We start from the raw sequence: 20,868 nt of genomic DNA, 5'->3' as shown, positions 1-20,868 counted from the left end.
TACCCAATCGAGGCACAATTATATCGAATCGGATGTGTACAAAAGTTTATACTTAGTTTCTTTTTAATTGACATTACATCAAAACCAATTAATAATCAGGAAATATATGAGAATGAGAATATATTTCTAAACCTTAGTGTGGTAGGTTTTATTGGCATATATTCCCTATTGGAAGAAAATCTTTCTCCCAATTGCAATGACAAACCATTTAATTTCTTATACATTATCATATTCTCATGACTGTATTATTAAAAAATTTATTAAGATTATAATCAAAACTCACCATTATTAAGATTTTGATTTCTTTCTTTCTAGGGTATCATTATCATAGCATGATAATAAGGGTATTTTTTTTATATTATATAAAAAATATACGCGTAACAAAATAAGAGGATGCCACATGTGCATCATCTTGTTGCTTTATACTAATATTTTACCTTTTATTTTTTGACTTAATAAAAAAGTCAAAATATTTGAATTTTTATTTAGTTAAAAGTAAATTGTCTATATCAATCAACATATCTAAAAATAAATTTATTAATATTCAATTAAAAGTAGATTATTGACATAAATCAACATAGTTATGATGAACTTATTGATAATCAACAATCGATTTTTTGTTGAATATCAATGAGTTCATTTTAGTTATGTTGATTGATGTTAATGGTCTACTTTTAATTAAATAATGAGTTCATTTTAATTATGTTAATAGAAAATATTAAATATTTTGATTTTTTCTATTCAGTAAAAAATATAATAAATTAACTTTAATTATGTTCATTAATATCAACGATCTACTTTTAACTAAATAAAAAAATGTTAAATATTTTAATTTTTTGTCATTGAGCCAAAAAAACAAATACCACCTTAATTGAATTTTTTATCTATGTTGAATTTTTTTTTTTACTCTAACAATCTAAATTTTATTCTTATTTAATAATCTAAATTCGCTATCAAAAAATTTTCTTTTAGGTATAATCAAGGTTCCAAAGGAAAGTTGAAAGAATTTGTTAAAATGAGAAAGTGATTATAACAATGGCATGGAGACAAATGGGAGGATATGAATGCCCCTACAAAATGGGAAACACAACATTGATATTAGAGATAGCATCGTGGGAAATGTTTTGGGCTTAGAACACAATGTTGCTTGACAGAACACAATGTTGTGTTAATTACTTCACATTATTTTAATAAAAATATTTATTTTTTTGGTTATTTGATTAAAAGGGTTATTGAAAACATATTAAAAAATTCAACCCTTTATTGTTTTTTGACATTTTTTTTGACAAAAATATCGTTTTTTTTTTCAAAATTACATGTAAATACTTAAAATAGCAAAAATTATTTATGTAAAAATTAAGTTACTTTTTAAATAAAAATAGGAGAAATGTTATATTCGTAAATACGAGAATTTTGTCATCTTTTTTAACTGATTAATTATTTATTTTCTATTTTTTGACTAGATTGTGTGATGATACGATATGATCACAAAATCCTATGATGCCAAATAAAAAAATCTTATAATTAATTTGATTTACTGTTTATTAGCAAGTATAAATTGTATATATCTATATTTTGAAGCCTCTATAAATTGATTAATTTGTTTAAAATTTGTAGTAAATTTCTAAATAAATAAAGGGCAAAATAGGGAATATAAGATTCAAATATTTGTCCTCTGGCAACGTTTGTGAACGTTATAAGGGGCGTGAGAGCCAACGACACCGATTCCGCACTTTTTGCCGCCCTTTCTCGTTCTCCCTCGTTTCTCTTTCGCATTCCCAAATTTTGATATTGTAAAATAAAACCCTAATTTGCTGATTTTCTTTCACCCCGAACGAGTTTTCGATTGTCGAAATTCGAGCATCTGAAAATTAAGGGGGTTTCCTCTGTTTTCTCGCTTCCGTTTGGTTGCTGAGAGAAGGGAAGAGAAGGTAGGAGAAGTTTGTCTCTCAAGGCATTGCCATCGAAGCCTAATACAACTGATCGGGACGTAGTTCAGGTGAGTGTTTCTTTGCATGGGACCAACAGGACGTGGAAAACGTGTCTCATAATTTTTCTTTTGTCTTTCTCCGTTTTCTTGGGAGCCAAACGGAGGGGAGTTGTGGGTCGATTATTTTTGGTTTTATTGTTTTTTTAATGTTTTTATGTGGATTTTTGGATGCATTTTTCGTTTCTGTTGAGCACTGCGATTTGTTTATAATATAAACTGACGCTGTTGATTCTGATTATTTTCTCCGCCATTTGTTTTTACATGCAGTAGCAAATAGAATGATAAAATCTGGGAATTGGGTTTTGAGTTAAATCCTCGTAGGTTTGGGTTGAGACTGATACAGATGTTGACTTGAAAATTTTGTGATTCTAAAGATTCTAATCTATCACTAAACTTCTGGTTCCACGAGTCAGAGATCACTATTTTATTTTAATTTGGCAGCACAACGACTCATTTGCTTCTCTGTCACCAAATATTGAAATTTGAACTTGATTGTATTAATATGATGGACCGAGCATGATGCTACATTTTGTTACTTCTGGATCGTGATATATTTTGCGGCCATTCAAGTTCAAGTAAAAGAATTGAGCTTTTTAGCCTAATGTTTGTTGCTCTCTTCGGACTTGCTTATCTGTTATTTCGATTGTATGCCATTCTGTATAAGCTAGAAATGTTTTTGGTTTTACCTTTTTGGGTTAAGCCTTGCACTGTAACGCTGAGCATATTTTTTAAGTTTTGAGTACTGTGTGCAGATTTAAGATCACACATATAAGTAACAGATTGGTATAGAATTGTAGGTCACAGATATGAGTTATTGACTGGTTAAAATGAAATACATAAATTGCAATTCAGAATGGAATGATAATTTGAGACTTGAGGACTGATGGAACATATTCAGAATATTAGGTTAACAACTTATGGAAGGGATATGAACACTGGCCACAGGTATGAAAAATCATGGATATATTAACATGATAAATCCTAAAAGGGTAGATTGTGGACTCAGCAACATATTGATATGATTAATTACATGTGAAAAATACATAAGATTGATTTATTTATCTGAACTTCTGCACTTGCAATTTGAATAACTTGCAAGAAGAAAGCTCAGTAGTAGATAATTATAATGCCTAGCACTCATTTTGGTCCTCTACTAGACTATTACTATGGTTTTTTTTCAAAACTATGTTACTTTTCTTTATCATGGTAACTTAGGTTCTAACAGGGCCATGAATTGTGGTTTACATTTTTAGCTTGTGTAGGTCATGATTATGATTGTATAGTATCTAACATGCCTTTAGGAGTGCCATGTCTGATATATATAACTGTCTGCCTGCCTTCGGTTGAGAGTGGATGGCTTAGTTGACTATCACCCCCTTTCATGGAGGCTCAATGCCCCCCACATGCAGGAGTACCATGAAATCTTAGCCAAGTCAATGGAAGGTGACATATCACGTATTTACAGCTGATGAGAGTGAGGGGTGGTCATGTATATATATATATATATATATACATGATATACATCGTGGGTCCAAATCCTACAAGTTCAAGTTTTTAGGAAAATTGGTTGTATAACTTGGTATCAAAGCCTTGTTTAGCAAGAGGTCATGTGTTCAAACCTCACCGCATGTTTATTTTCCACTTTATTAATCCCAAAAGAGGTTGTTTGTGGTTTGTTTATTTGCGGGCCTATGTGTGCTTATGTATCTTTCTATGTTCAAGTATGGGGTTGTGCATGAGAGAGGGTATTAGAGTGCTTGATATACATTATTGTCCCAAATTCTACAAGCTTATACTTTTAGGAAATTGATTGTCTAACAATATATATACACACGATAGAAAGTGTGATATAAATTGGGGGCTTAAATACTAATGGCTTAAACTTTTAGGAAAATTGGTTATTTAATATGGTATCAAAACCTCATTTAGAGGGAGATCATGAGTTTGAATGTTACCACATATTTATTTCTCTATTTTATTGAGTTCTCATACCGCCTATAGGCTTGTCTATGTCTCTCATCCATACCCATACATGGATTCATAGAAAAATTTTACGTTTTTTACTTCTAATATGAATCAAGAAAAATTGATATTGAATGATTGAAGGAACATATTCAGAGCATTAGATCCTATGCATTTAGCATGGACATATACATTAGACATGGGTGTGCAACATTATGAACATGTTAATATGGAAAATCCTATAGAATGTAGGATGCAGACTTTGCAATATATTAATATATTTACTTTATAAGTGAAAAGTATATGTTTGATTTATTATCTAGCTTTCTATACTAACAATTGCAACAACTTGGAAGAAGAAAAGTTGGTAATATATAATTGTATTATACATATTACTCATTTTAGTCCTTTCTTGCTATGGTTTTTTCATATTACACTTCTTAATTTAGGTAATACTAACATGGCCACCAAGTGCGTTTTAGCTTGTGTAGCCCATGAATACAATTAAGAAGTATGTGATATGCGTTTAGCAGAGTCATGTTCAATTATGGAAATGCCTTCTCCTGAGGAGTGTTTGTTTTACATAGGTTGACATAAATCACATGATAAATGAGAATTGTATTGATTAATCATCATTCATAAGCTACAAGCATCTGGTTATTGTTATTTATAGAATAGAAATCTTTATCGAAATTATATTTGAAGTACAATCAAAATTCTTAACTCAAAAACTCAAAGAGGACACACACACACACACACATACTAGCAGCCTAGCTATTTTGCATTGGGGCATGCCTTACTTGTTTCAATCCAAATTGTAGGAGATCAATAATTTTCCACAGAACAAATGGCTACCCTTCAAGATATTAGTGTTGCAGCAACAATTAATATTCTGTCAGCACTTGCATTTCTTGTGGCTTTTGCAATATTACGGCTTCAACCATTCAACGATAGGGTTTATTTTCCAAAATGGTATCTCAAGGGGATAAGAGGTAGCCCAAGACGATCTGGAGCATTTGTATCCAAATTTGTCAACTTGGATTACAGAACATACTTAAGATTTTTGAATTGGATGCCTGTGGCATTAAAAATGCCAGAACCTGAGCTTATTGATCATGCAGGGCTTGATTCTGCTGTATTCATTCGGATTTACCTTCTAGGGTAAGTTTCTATGATGGTTTTTTTTTTCCTTTTATGGTATTCAATATAAATGCCTTTTTCTTCCTCTCTACTAGCTTTCTTAATAAAGTGAGATAACAGTTTGATTTTAGAATATGCTCAGCAACAAAATATGCTTTTACCTTTTTTGCTTCCTCCATCCCTCTCTCTCTCTCTCTCTCTCTCTTCTAAAGATTGATTGAAACATATTTAAAGATCATTTCCAAAACAAATTTGGATAATTTAGAACTGGTAAATAGGGCACACAGATCAATACATGGTGTTCACTCTTACATCTTCCATGTAATTATTTATCTAAAATGGATTATCTAATTTGAAAACATTCATATGCAGGTTAAAAATATTTGTCCCCCTAGCTGTACTTGCTTTTGCGGTTTTGGTGCCTGTCAATTGGACAGGGAAGTCATTACAAAATATTAAAGATTTAACATTCAGTGATATTGACAAACTCTCAATATCTAATGTTCCGACTGGATCAAACAGGTAAAAACTTATTATAGAATTTTAATATTTTTCTTCACTCTATTGTAACCTTCATCATATTTTTAATATTCCAATTGATTATATAGTTATTTTTGAGAGTTATGGGGATTCAAGGTGGGATAATATTATATTTTAATAGGCTATTGAATTTGTGATTACAAATGAAGTTATAAGAATCGAAAATATGCTATAATGCCATATGTTAATAGGAAGGTTACAAGAATATATAGATTGAATGTCTTGAATTTATAGGAGATTTCAAACTTTATGGAACTTTTGACCACTCATATATTTCATTATTTTCTAATAATTTTGTCTGAAGAGAAGTGTCTTGTGGAGCTTTGAGTTCTACCTTTGCAAATTGGTATGAGCTATAAAACAAATTAGTTGGGTTGTTGTATCCTGGAGGGGATACGCCAAGAGAAGTCTGCTGCACCAATTCTTGAAGTTGGCAAGCCACAAAGGGTTTGAATTTTCTTAAAGAGACTGAGATTTCTGTGTCTCAACCTAATCGATCTTGTTTTTTGTCTCTCAATTATTAAATCTCTTTTCACCATTTGAAATCCTACAGCAACACAACATTTTTCTAAAATAATTTTTTCCTAATTGCTTTTCTTCTCTGCTTTTTGGCTGTGAAAGTTCGTTGTTGAGAAACATGATCCCATGAACATAATTTTTTTTAAGGAACATGTCCATGTATACAAAGTCTTAAATGTACTTGTAGTTATTGCCCCACTAAAATAAGAAATCAAGTTTTAAATGCTATGTTTGGAGAATGAGCCATCGAGAATTATTAAAATGTTTAATATGACTTAGTTGTTTCACTTCCAGCACCCTGGAGGAAACTCCTTGAATGTTGATTTCTGGGTTTTGAAATACAATTGAGAATCCTATCTGGGAATTTTTTTTATCATGTAGGCAAAAAGGAAACTATACCTCTTACAGCCATCATTTATGTAGAGGATCAGTTTTTAATTTGTTGCTGAGAGTCGAATCAACCACACTGGTCATGCATTTCTCTAAGAACAAATACTTCTTTCCCTTTTTTCCTTTTTTTTTTCCTTCACAGGTTTTGGGCCCATATAGTAATGCAATATGTCTTCTCGTTTTGGACATGTTATGTGCTATACAAAGAGTACAAGATTATAGCTACTATGAGGCTGCATTTTATAGCATCAGAAAATCGTCGTCCAGATCAATTCACGGTGTGTTTATCAACATTTATTCTGCATTAAAGTCTGCTTCCAGTGCAAGGTTTTAATTGCTTAATATGCCTAGTGCGTGCTTCAGAGATATTAAGTTACACGATCAATCAGTGGCAATATGATATCTAACAAAGGTCAATTTGTTTGGAAAACGTGACATCTTTGTGGCTGCAGAAAAACTGTCCTAATAGAAATCTAATACAATTTGAAAAGAAGCATGATTTTGTTATGAATAAACTCTTCTGCACAACAAAATCATATTTTGATGCATTCAAGCTGCATGGCACATAATGTTTCAGATAACAAAAAATGTTAGAATACTAGTCTATGTTCAATCTTCTTTTGGTCATGGCTTGGTTCATGTTAAAAGTATGTAATAGATTTAGAATTTTTAGACATGGTTAAAATTTCACTGTAACCCACATAGCCACATTTAAATTTTACAGACTTGAGTCTCCTGAGCTTGTTGGACCAATTCTAACTAGAAGGCAAGTTGCTAAGTAAGAAACCTAAGCTAAAGCACAAGTGGGGTGTACATATAGTTGGCTTTGCTCATTTAGGGTTCCACAGTCCTACCTATTTTCTCTCTTATCTACGAGTCAGAAAGTGCACTCTCATTCTCCTTTGTACAACAGGGCCCCTGCCATTCTTCTCTTTAAGGAACCATGCAAATCTCCAACTACCTTATAAAAGGGGTCTTGGCAATCTGCCCAGTATCATATAAAGCTGCAGCTACCTCGTTCTCTTTGTTGCCTGCTTTCAATCAGTCATATTTCTGCTGAAATGAAGACAAACCATCTTATACTACGATATTAAACCCTGTTGCATGGAGACTTCTGAAATGAGCCATGGTCATTGTCATAAAACTTTTAAATCTGGATAGTGCTAGTCATGCATTTAATTGCCTTGCTAACCTCTTGAATTTATCTCTGATCTTTCACTTCTGTGAGAACTGTTTATCCATTAACGTAGAGAACAATAACATTTTACAAGTGTGTTTTCAGTTCAGTACATTGTTTACCATGTACAGAAATAAAAACTTCCAACAACTTTATTTGTAATCCAGACATAAAGCTAATTTATACTTCAGCTTTTCAAGTCTATACTTCACTCTTTATATATCAAGTCATTGTCGAGGACTTTGAAGCCCACATTTTTACTACCTCATGTACTTTTGGTCAACTAACTTTTGTCTTTGCTGCAAATACTCCTCTTTATCTTGCCTTTCAGGTTGTAAATTATATTCATATGCTAGGCTCTTCCCTCCAATATCATTATACCCAGTTAGATTAGCATTTGAATGATACATCAGCTCTTTCATTTTTATTGTTATTTTTATATCTGAAGTGGACTCTGGATTTTAAGCGGGATAAGGTTTCATTTTTAGATATTATATGCTTGCTATTAGCCTATCACTCTCTCTCTGGTGTCTGAATATGTAATATGTATGATACATGTGCTTACTCATTATTTTAGGGTTTTTTTTTGCTCTTTATTAATTCTTATTGTTTTCACAGGTCATTGTCAGAAATGTACCCCCAGATCCTGACGAATCAGTCAGTGAGCACATCGAGCATTTCTTTTGCGTAAATCATCCTGATTATTATCTTACACACCGTGTATGTATATTTATCAAGTAATTATATAATTATGATAGTTTGACTGGTGAAGGAAGTAGCATTTACTGACCTTGAGATACTGTGAATAGATCAGTGTTCCTTTTCATTTTCGTTAAAATTGTGCAGTCATGTTTGGAAATTTAAATTTTATGCTTTTTGTTTAAATTGTTGTGGATAAGGCTAACAATCTTCCATGGTTATTAATTTTAACTTTTAGGTTGTTTACAATGCAAATAAACTTGCAAAACTGGTGGCAGAAAAAAAGAGTTTGCAAAATTGGCTTACCTACTACCAAAATAAATATGAGAGAAATCCTGAGAAGAAGCCAACTACAAAGGTATTTTTCTACACATGATAAAACTTTAGTTACAGTTTTCTTTAAGATGAAATTTTTTCCTTGGTTGACAGTCTACTTGTTCAACAAATATCATCCAGTATCCCTTACTGATTCACAACCTTTGAGTTTATGTTCATCTCATATCATCCAATGTATAGACAGGTTTTTGTGGCCTTTGGGGAACTAAGGTGGATGCAGTTGATCACTATGCTGCTAAGATGGAGAAGTTGTGTGAAGCAGTAAGTCTTGATTTTTGTGCAACTCTTGTGACTTATTTAGTTTAATTTTTTTTCTTTATTTTTTATTTTTTAATCTTTCTAACATTTGTTCTTTGATATGCTATCTTTGTAGTTGGTTTCTGAAAAATTATTGTTGTTGTTTTTGATGTTGTGGCCATATTTTGCCACACTGGCAATGGAAGGGTGGTAGTTGAAAACAGGGATTTTCCTGTTGGTTGGTTGTTTTGGGTTCCTTCAGATTCTCCTTGCTTTTAAAAGATTGGTCTAGTTTACCTTTATTTGTTTCCCTAGTTCTTTGTTGTGGTACCCTGTTTTTTAATCCTTATTGGCTTGTTTTCTTTCTCCTTAGGTATTCTACCTATTTTATTCAGTAGAAAGCTCTCTATCATGTTCTTCTATAAGAAATGGATTTTGGATGGGAATTGCATAGCAGTGGTGACAGGTTGATGCTTTACCACCTCATATCCAACCTGATGATGTCACATCGCATGTGATTTTAAAACACCTATCATATGATATGATTGTGAACCAATCCTATAGCTGGACTTTCTGTTCTTTGGCTAGTGCTATCAGGAAATCCAATCTTTTACTTAATTCAAAAAATATCTATATCTCTTCTGATATTGATATATAGTAGTGTTTTTCTTATCCAGGAAGCTGCAGAAAGGGAAAGGGTTATAACTGATCCTAAGGCTATAATGCCTGCAGCATTTGTTTCTTTCAAAACCCGGTGGGGAGCAGCTGTTTGTGCTCAAACTCAGCAATCACGTAATCCTACAATTTGGTTGACGGAGTGGGCACCTGAACCTCGTGATATTTATTGGGATAATCTTGCAATACCATATGTTGAACTCACTATCCGAAGGCTTCTCATGGCTGTTGCTGTGTTTTTTCTTACATTCTTCTTTATGATCCCTATAGCATTTGTACAATCAATAGCCAACATTGATGGGATTGAGAAAGTTCTGCCATTTCTAAAGTCACTAATGGAAATGTAAGTGAACTTCTTGCTTTTTATCAGCTAATGATTTCTTTCAAGTATTCTTCATAATCCCATATTTCTTATATTATATGCAACCTTGATTTTGAAATGCTAAAATTTGATAATCTTTATAGTACTTCCTGCAATGTTATTTGTATTTCATTGATGTGGCATTATATTTTCTTATATATTAAAGATTTTGTTTCTTTGTAAGAGGAGCCAACCATGTGAATGATGAGATGTTCCAGTTCAAGGTGAGAGTGGAGCAGGCTGAAAGAAGAGGTGATTGGAGCTAATGACCATCAGAGAGTAATTTCTTAGGGAGCAAATTTTTTAGCTCTCTTAAACAATGACCCTTAAAGCCTACTTATAGGAGTTTTTGGATAAGAATTAACTAGATGACATGACACAGACTACTGAGATAGTGCCACTTGTACATAGACCAATAAAGTGATGTCATATGCTTATGGGCCAATAAATGACGCCATGCATGCACCTGATTGATTCATTGGAGAAAATGTTCTCAATTTGGTCAAAAAGGGCTTAGCAATATTTAGGTCAATCTTACCTCATGAACTTTCAATTCTAATCACCAAAATAAAACCCTCAAACCATCTCATATACTGGATGATGGGGCAAACCAACCGTACAACCAAGGTCCTTGAGCATTGCTCTTTGATTCCGGTAGGCTTCAAGAATTTGGATGTTAAGCTATCAAGCACCTTCTAGTGAAGTATAAGTGATACTCAATGCGATGTTACTAAGCTCAAGAAGTCCCATTGATGAATGAGTTAGAGGCAATTGTTTGGTGATTCCCTCTTGACAAGGTGAAAAGTGGTTAGTAACGCCAGCATGTAAAAGTGAGGAAGTGATCTCCTATCACCTAACTTAGCATGTTGGGAACAACTCCTCTATCCATTCACAATATTTGAGTAAATGCTTTCATTTTCAAATGTGTAGGAGACGTCACTCAACTACCACTACAAGAGGGCTTCTACCTAGCAATAGGTATCTAGATCAGGTTGCTATCACATGCTAACACAATAAAGAAATAGATGCTAAGGCTTCAAAAAAACCTGAAAAAAGTGAAGTAATAGAGAACACCCTTTAGTAGCTCTGCTCATAAGTCATAATGTTTAGTACCCCTGCTCATAGGTAATAATCAATGCCCTAACCTTAAGGGATGTATTTTCATCATTAGCCTCATACACCATAACTGAAACATGACTTATTCTTATACGTCCAAATAGGGAGGCAAAATTCAGGCATCAATAATGGGATAGTCTTAATACTAGTTTGACATTGAAAGAGTTTATTGTTGGTGGAGATGCTAATTAAATGAAAATCAAACTCTTCACTAAAAAAAAAGAAGGAAAATCTATATAATAAAATGATTAGTCCTTGTTTTCTTTTATATCACTGGTCATAACATCTACTTTCGTAGCCTCGATCTATACCATTTCAGGTGTCCTCTTGTCTTTATAGAACCTTCCCCTTGAACCCAATCGCTTCTTGCCTCAACATTCACTTATCTTCACTTGGCTTTATGCCATCGAAAACCTGTCACTTTGGAAACATCTTAACTACAGTATTTGCTTGCCATTCTTTCCTTGGAAGGTGAGAAAGTTTTTGTCCAATATTTTTTGTGCAATTCAACTTGATCAACCTCTCCAAAGTTGTATTACCACTAAAACAATTTGAAGAAAGCTCTTCCCATCTGAAATTCTCATTAGATATAATTTTGTGGGTGTGCACTCAACTTTAACAATAGATCTATGTACAACACTCCTTTGAAGAAACAATGTAGTCACAACCCTTGGGTAATTATTGAACTTATTCAACTAATTAATGGATTTTGTCCATTCACAAGACCATTAACCAAAACTTAGATGTATAGATGAGGTGCTTTGATGGAAGTTTTTTTCATTTACTTACATATTATGGAAGAATATTAATGCGTTAAACTAGTATAATTGATGAATTTGGCATTAACATTGCACTCAGAAGTAAAATGGATTTTAAGGATTTTTTGATAGTGGAAGACTTTATTTTAGAGAGATGAGGACTTCAAAGCTCTTTTAATGACATTTTTTATGTTCATTAAGGGGATGAATCATCAACACCAATGTTTTAAAAACCTGTTAAAGCTTACACCTTGAGGTTCACCTCAAGGTGAGGCTCTACGAATTAGCCTTGTAGCTATACCTTCAATTAAGATAATTGAGGATTAAGCCTCGCCCTAACAAGGCTAACAACTTTGAGGGTATATCCTCAAGGATGTTGAGGCTTAAGCTTCAAATATCCAAAGGGTTTTAATGGGTTTGTCGCCTTTGTGGGCTTTAGGTATATATTTTATAAGAAGCTTAAATCTCAATATTTAATGAGTTTTTACGAGTTCTATGCTTTTATGGGATTTTTGATATAGATTTTATAAGTTTTGTCTTAGGGTCATGGATTTTATTAAACCTTTTACAAAATAAAGGCCTAACTTCCAATTAACCCTTTAAATAGGGAAGAAAAAGAGAGGTTGAGAAGAAAGAATAAGGGAATTGTTGGTTGCCCTACTGGCTAACCTCATATATAATCATTTTTATTTATTTTTATAAGTAATTTTGTCCCTGACACGAAATATGGGATGAAAAATAATAAGTTCTCTCTCTTTTAGATTGACTATACACACGGTTTATATAGGAGATTACAAGAGAAGAAATAGGAAACAAGAGACATAATAGGAAACTAACTTATTCCTAAACTAACCTATTTCTAAATCATAAAACTATCTATTTACAGAAATAGGAAACTAATAAACCTATCTATTTACAGAAATAGGAAATTAACATAATAGGAAAAAAATTCTCCTATTCTATTTATAGCTCAACACTCCTCCTCAAGCTGAGGAATAGATGTTTTCCATTCCCAGTTTGAATACAAGATCGTGAAACATTGAACTGTTCAGCCCTTTTGTTAGAATATCAGCTAATTGATGTTCTGATGGAATATAGAACATACACATTACTCTTTTCTCCAATTTTTCTTTGATGAAATGTCTATCAATCTCAATATGTTTTGTCCTATCGTGTTGTATAGGGTTATGAGCAATATTGATAGCCGACTTGTTGTCACAATAGAGCTTCATAGGACCATCCCACTTGATTCTCAAATCATCTAGAATAATCTTCAGCCAAAGTAGTTCACACAACCCTTGAGCAATGACCTTAAACTCTGATTCTGCAGACGACCTTGCTACCACATTATGCTTTTTACTTCTCCATGTTACTAGATTTCCTCAAGAAAAGTACAATACCCTGTAGTTGATCTTCGATCCACTAGGGAACTTGCATAGTCAGCATCGGTGTATGTTTCTAGAGCAAGAGTATTGTTCTTCTTGAACAAAATTCCTTTCCCGGGGTTGCCTTTCAAGTAATGTAACACCCTGTAAGCAGCTTGAAGATGAGGTTCTCTTGGATCATGCATGAATTGACTAATCACGCTCACCGAGTAGGCGATGTTTGGCCGAGCGTGAGCAAGGTATATGAGTCTACCAACCAGCCTCTGGTATATTCTTTTATCCACCATTGGTTCCTCTTTAGCTTCTCCCAACTTGTGGTTTGGATCCATTGGGGTAGAGACTGGTTTACACCCAATCTTCCCTATTTCTACCAATAAATCAGTCACATACTTTTGTTGAGAGATGAAGATCCCTTGTGTGGAATATGCCACCTCAATACCGAGGAAATACTTCAGTTTCCCTAGTTCCTTTATCTCAAACTCTGTTGCTAATCTTTGCTTCACTTCATGCTTTTCTCTCTCATCATTTCCAGTCACTATGATGTCGTCAACATAGACTAGAAAAGCAGTTACTCCCCCTGTAGCCGAGTGCTTGATGAAAAGAGTGTGGTCACCTTGGCTTTGTTTGTACCCAGACTCTTTCATGACTTTTGCAAATCTCCCAAACCAAGCCCTGGGAGATTGTTTTAGCCCATACAGGGCCTTCTTCAGCTTGCACACCTTGTTACTTGTGTTTTCCTCAAATCCTGGTGGGATGTTCATGTAAATCTCTTCATCTAAATCACCATGAAGAAATGCATTTTGCCAATTGTAGTGGGCAGCCAGTGACAACAGGATTTTTACAGTATTCATTTTTGCAACTGGAGCAAAAGTCTCCTGATAATCAACTCCATAAGTTTAAGTGTACCCTTTGGCTACCAATCTTGCTTTATGTCTCTCTAGAGATCCATCAGCCTTATATTTCAGTGTGAAAATCCACTTGCAATCAACAATGTTTTTCCCTTTCGGTCGTTCAACAATCTCCCATGTTTTATTCTTTTCTAATGCAGTCATCTCCTCGCTCATAGCATCCTTCCATTCCCTTTTTGTTAATGCCTCAGAAACAGTGTTAGGAATGATAGTGGTGTTTAGACTCACAATAAAATTCTTGTGGGCTGGTGATAGGTACTTAAGAGACACATAGTGTGATAGTGGATAAAGTGGTCGGTTAGTGCATTCTCTGGTGCCTTTTCTGACAGCAATGAGAAGGTTTAGGTCTAGGTTGTTTGTTGAGTCAGTGGAAGTTTCACTAGGTTGTGTATGTAAAGGTGGGTCTGATCTTACCGTGATTTCATTCCCAAGGTCTGAGTTGGATTCTTGGACCTGCTTGTGTTCTGGAATGGTCTTTTCCCTTGAATACACCTTAGGAAACTGTGGAAAATTGTGAGTGACACTGGCTGGAACAGAGGATGACACAGGTTCTTCATCACCATGGGTTGAGACATGAGGAAGATCAAGAGGTTGAGTGACACTGGCTGGAACAGAGGATGACACAGGTTCTTCATCACCATGGGTTGAGACATGAGGAAGATCAAGAGGTTCAAATGACTCATAAGGACTATCTTCCATCATTGAAATCTCCCCCTGAAGAGAGGACTTGTGGAAAAAAGGTTTATTTTCTATGAAGGTGACATTTACAGAGATGTAAAATTTTCTAGTTGAGGAATTGTAACACTTGTATCCTTTTTGAGTGAATGAGTAACCAAGGAAGACACATTTTATGGCTCGGGGGTCTAGCTTGTCTCTATGTTGGCTGTGGACATGAACAAATGCAGTGCACCCAAATACCCTAGGAGTGAGCCCATTTGAGGTTCTGAAGTGTGGATAGAAACTCTTAAGTATCTCGACGGGCTTTTGTTGTCTAATACTCGTGAGAGAATTCTATTTATCATGTATGTGGCAGTAAGAACAGCTTCCCCCCAATAGGACTTAGGAACATTCCCTTGAAAGAGTAAGGCTCGGGTTGTGTTGAGTAAATGCCCATTTTTCCTCTCGGCTACCCCATTTTGTTGGGGTGTGTTAACACATGATGAGTCATGGAGAATGCCCTGTGATTGAAAATAGGGTGACAAAATCTGGTTGAAGTAATCTCTAGCATTGTCTGTCCTAAAGCTTTTTATTTCAACCCCAAATTGGTTTTGAACCATTGAGTGGAAATTAGGTATAACAATGTTAACATCAGATTTTTGTTTAAGAAGAAAGATCCATGTAACCCGAGTGCAGTCATCAATTAAGGATACAAACCAACGAGCCCTAGAAACATTAGGTATAGTCGAAGGACCCCATATGTCACTATGAATCAAATGAAAAGGATGAGAACTTCTTTTATTGCTAATAGGAAAAGATACACGAGTATGTTTTGCCAATTCACAAGTTTCGCAATGAAACTCAGAAATATCTAATCCTTGGAACAAATGAGGAAACATGACCTTTAAAACCCTAAAAGATGGATGACCTAGACGTAGGTGATACAACCAAATGGTATCTTTATTTGAGGAACTGAGAAGAGACAACGACAAATTATTACTAGTTTTTTGAGATGATTCAAGGTGGTAAAGACCGCTCATTTCCTTAGCAAGTCCAATCTTCCTCCCCGAGCCTTGTTCTTGAAGAACACAATAAGAAGGGAAAAAAATAGCATAACATTTAAGATCATGGGTAAGCTTTTGAATGGAAACAAGGTTGGCCGACAATTTTGGTACATGGAGGACATTTTTAAGAATAAAGGTAGGTGTGATGTATATGTCTCCGAAACCTACAAAGGAAACTAAAGAGCCATTGACCACTACAATTTTCTTGTTACTTGGGCTTGGGGTATAGGTATTGAAAAGTTGAGATTTGGAGGTCATATGGTCTATGGCACCGGAGTCTATTATCCAAGAGTCGTCATAAACTTTGTGTGAGACATTTATGCAAAAAGAGAATGAAGGTGTACCTGAATTTTCCAACATCTTCCACGAAAAAACTTGATCTCTTGGAATTAAGCCAGATCGCGAAACAAAAAAATCAACAGCAATGAAGGCTGGTAAAAGAACACGTGAATAATAAAAAATCCAGCTATGAAGGCCAGAAAAATGGCGATGAAGGCCAGAATGATGCCCAGGTCTTAAAAACCTACAACTCTGATACCATGACACGAAATATGGGATGAAAAATAATAAGTTCTCTCTCTTTTAGATTGACTATACACACGGTTTATATAGGAGATTACAAGAGAAGAAATAGGAAACAAGATACATAATAGGAAACTAACTTATTCCTAAACTAACCTATTTCTAAATCATAAAACTATCTATTTACAGAAATAGGAAACTAATAAACCTATCTATTTATAGAAATAGGAAATTAACATAATAGGAAAAAAATTCTCCTATTCTATTTATAGCTCAACAGTTCCCATTAGGACTTGAACTTGGAATCTCCCACAAACCCTCCCTATCCCTATACCACTTGAGTCAAGCCCCAAGGGCTCATATATAATCATTATAGATTGAGAGGAAAGAAAAGGGAAATTGTTGGTTGCTTTAGTGGCTGAATCCTATATAGTCATCATCTTATCTTAGACAAGGAAATATACTACTACAATTAATGGATGAATAAGCAAAATGAGTGGGTATTAACACCGATGAAGAGGATAATATAGTGTAATTAGATATGATTATGTTTCTTACAAAATCTACTAGTTATAGTGACATTATTTGATGAAACCATGAGAGAGAATTAAACTTTAGAAGAGAGAAATAGGAATTAAATTAGAAACTACTAACAATGAAAAATAATTTATTTTATCATTATCAAGTTTATTCCTTTTTTATTATTCAATTTTTATGTGACTTTATTCGTATTTTTCTGATTTTTTTAGAATTTATTATTATTTATTTAAGTTGAGGCTTATGCTTCATTCTGCCTCAAGGGTTATGCCTCACCTCATTTGGGAAAAACATTTCAAGACTACCTTTAGCTTTTTAAATCATTGATCAACACATTGGTGGGATAAGGTTTTGTTTAGTTGATTTCTTCCATTATTAGGCGAAGCTAAATATGATGGTTATTTCTCAATAAACAAGTAAAGGTGCTATATAAAATTTTGTATTGGAAAGTGGACAGAGTTTTTTCCTTTTTGTGGCCATTATGATATTAAGTTGCCTTAACATTAGATCCTTTTCTCTCTTTGTCCATCACTAATTCACTATGTTATTAATAATGCACAAGTTCTATTTAGGGGGTATTTGGTAAATCAACTTAATGATTTAATATAATTTAATAACTTAATTTAAGTCATTAAGTATATTAAACTTGTTTGGTAAAATAACTTAATGACACAACTTAAAGTTAATAATGACTTGAAGTAATAAGTCAGAATAATTAACTTTTTTGAATCCTAAATATTTTTTATCCTATTTGCCCATATCTAATGAAAGTGTCTTTTACATCCACAACTTATGTATTGCAGTAAAAATTTGTAATTATTTTATCTGTCTACATTACTTTAAAAAAATTAATGAAGGTAAACTCTTAGTTTTGTAATTTATTAGTCTCACAACTTATTTATTCTTCCTCCAATCATGAAACACCAAGCTTAATTAGTGGTCATCCACAACCATCTTCAACTCCAATGTTTTTATGTTATTCTCCTATTGTATGATTAGCTGAAACTTAGAGCAGCCTTATTACCAGGCAAAAGCTTCAATATCTGATTTCTTTTTATCAAAACGAAAATGAAGGGGGAAGATATCTCAAATTTCTTGATTTACTCTTCTTTAGTATCTCTTATTTATTCAAAGGCTGGTTCTAACTCTTGCTAGAATTTAATGAGAAAAATGCAAGTAGCTTTAAATGCAAAAAGAGAGAGTGGTATCAAGGAATATGGTAGAATGTGGAAGGTCATTTGACAGGAAGAGGATTCATGTTGCATAAGGATGGAAAAGAATGAAAAAAACATAGCTTCCAAATTACTGAGGGCTGCATTCAATTTCCAGTTTGAAAACACAGCTGCGAGTTGAGAGAACAATCAAAGAAATAGTTGTTAAGACATTTTCCAACTCTCTCTCTCTCTCTCTATATATATATATATGCATGTCTACTCATGTACTTCCCTAAATATCTGAATATGTATATATGCATTGTGTACTAGAGACAGGAGGTAATGCATATGGATAAGTGATTTTATGTCCAAGCTTGGGCACACTCTATTTATAATCATAGATTGGAAATATAACCATAAATAGAAAGTATTTTTTGGCTTTTTCAGTCCCTTTTCAGAAATTAGAAATGCTTTTCGGTGCATTAGATTATAATTAAACTTTTAAATGTTGAGCATTTCTGTTGCAGGAACGTTATAAAATCTTTCATTCAAGGTTTTCTTCCAGGAATTGCATTAAAGATTTTCCTGATACTTCTTCCAACAATTCTCACAATCATGTCCAAAATAGAAGGCCTTATATCATTGTCATCTTTAGAGCGGAGGACAGCAGGGAGGTATTACCTGTTCATACTTGTCAACGTGTTCCTTGGAAGCATTATTACAGGAACAGCATTTCAGCAGCTACATAAATTTATAAATCAGTCTCCAACAGAGTATGTTACTTTTTTAGCCTCTGTTAAAAAAGGCTCAAATTAAATGATACTTTACTCTTTCAAGCATAGTTGAAATCAACCTCACATTAAAAGATTGTTATCTCTACTGATATTCCAACTTCCCAAGGGAAAGGTCTAATTCTGTGTCTAAATTTACTGCCACAATTGACTGTCATGTATAATTTTGTAACGCTCTTTTTGGGGTAGCTGAATTCAAGCACATGACAAAGATTTTCCTTTCATGCTTTGCTAAAAAATGTTTTTGTTTCCTTTTATCTTCTTTCTGAATTTCAGAGAATGCCTTTATCTAATATAACATTCTTTGAGCATCTAGTGATCTTTAATAGAAGCAATATCCGGACATATGGTTTACAAGCTGGAGTGCATATTCCTTTCCGGGGATCTTTGTTGTGTTTTTTACTTTGTATCACATAGAACCTACTGCTTCATGTCTGTTAGCTAGAAGTCTTGGTTTTCCCCTGCTGTCAAAGAAACTATCTAATATGAGGTGTTGTGTGTCTCGTGCAGAATTCCAAAAACTGTTGGCGTATCCATCCCAATGAAAGCAACTTTCTTTATTACTTATATAATGGTTGATGGTTGGGCTGGAGTTGCTGCAGAAATCCTCCGATTGGTTCCATTAATTATCTTCCACCTAAAGAACGCATTCCTTGTTAAGACAGAACAAGATAGGGAGCAGGCTATGGATCCTGGTTGCTTGAACTTCTCAATATCTGAACCTCGGATACAACTTTATTTCTTGCTGGGACTTGTGTATGCTGCAGTGACACCTATTCTTCTTCCTTTTATCATCATCTTCTTCTCCTTTGCCTATATGGTTTTTCGTCATCAGGTACCTTATCTAGTGGATTAGGCTATTACAATTTCAGTAACTAAATTGGAGTATATACTGTGTGTCTGTGTATGCATATACATGGGGTTGAGGAAAAATAGAGAAACATGAAGGAAAGTAAAAAGGAAAAAAAAAAAAAAGAAAAACCAAATGCAAATCAGTTCCAATGGAAAATTCATGATATTAATCATCTCCAGCATCCAAAAAGACCACACCAGGACATCAATGCATTTATTACATTATCACCATTTAGGTTAATTTTTTGAAAGCTGAGCAGGATTGTTCAGTTTTATGAATCTTCATACAGTACATTGCCCATGTGTTTATAATGAAACAAATATTTCTAACTTGACGTCTTGTTTAATTATGCCTTTATGGTGATTACTGCTTCTGGCGTGCTAAAGATTATCAATGTGTATGACCAAAAATATGAGAGTGGGGCAGCCTTCTGGCCATCTGTGCATCAGCGTGTAATTATCGGTTTGATGATATCTCAACTTCTTCTGATGGGATTATTGAACACCAAAGATTTTTCAAAGTCAACACCCTTCCTCATTGTCCTTCCTGTGTTGACCTTCTGGTTCCATAGATTCTGCAATGGGCGGTTCGAATCAGCATTTGTGAGATTCCCATTGCAGGTCAGCCATGAATACTTTTTATCCAAATAACTGTTTCTTTGTTGAAGCTAGTTTCATTATCAGGATAAGTTGCATGAGAAGTGACATTTGCATATTTCCATTTGATAACAGGAGGCAATGGTGAAGGATACATTGGAGAGGGCCACAGAACCGAATCTGAACTTGAAGAACTATCTCCAGGATGCCTACATTCACCCAGTTTTCAAAGGTGGTGAGTTTGAGAGACCAGAAGTCATTGATGAGGAAGAGAACAGTCCTCTTGTTGCTACCAAGAGGAGTTCTTATATAAGTAGCAAACATGGTTCTGAGTTGAGTTCTGAAATTGAAGGTTAAACTGCCTGGTCTCATTGCCATTCCATTCCAGGCTTGTTGATTCTTTGTTTTCTTTATTTTCCTTTGTAAATGCCTTGAGACTTTTTCAAATTAAAATCATTTATGGGAAGGAAAAAATGCTGCAGATTCATTGCTCTTGAATGC

At 34.0% G+C, this 20,868-nt stretch overlaps 1 protein-coding gene across 1 annotated transcript; it reads left to right on the top strand.

Annotated features, from left to right (window-relative positions):
• Positions 1–1,750: 1,750 nt before the first annotated feature.
• LOC117917835 (CSC1-like protein At4g02900) lies at positions 1,751–20,859 on the top strand. Its single transcript, XM_034834260.1, has 12 exons — positions 1,751–1,999; positions 4,774–5,113; positions 5,465–5,614; positions 6,684–6,819; positions 8,337–8,438; positions 8,656–8,775; positions 8,934–9,014; positions 9,668–10,008; positions 18,655–18,900; positions 19,429–19,753; positions 20,158–20,391; positions 20,503–20,859. The coding sequence occupies exons 2-12, from the start codon at positions 4,800–4,802 to the stop codon at positions 20,722–20,724; spliced, it is 2,271 nt and encodes a 756-aa protein (XP_034690151.1). The 5' UTR covers positions 1,751–1,999; positions 4,774–4,799; the 3' UTR covers positions 20,725–20,859.
• The last annotated feature ends 9 nt before the right edge of the window (positions 20,860–20,868 follow it).

The sequence above is a fragment of the Vitis riparia genome, chromosome 7 (assembly GCF_004353265.1).
Source record: "Vitis riparia cultivar Riparia Gloire de Montpellier isolate 1030 chromosome 7, EGFV_Vit.rip_1.0, whole genome shotgun sequence".
Lineage (NCBI taxonomy): Eukaryota > Viridiplantae > Streptophyta > Magnoliopsida > Vitales > Vitaceae > Vitis > Vitis riparia.
This window is presented reverse-complemented; position numbering and strand designations above follow the sequence as displayed.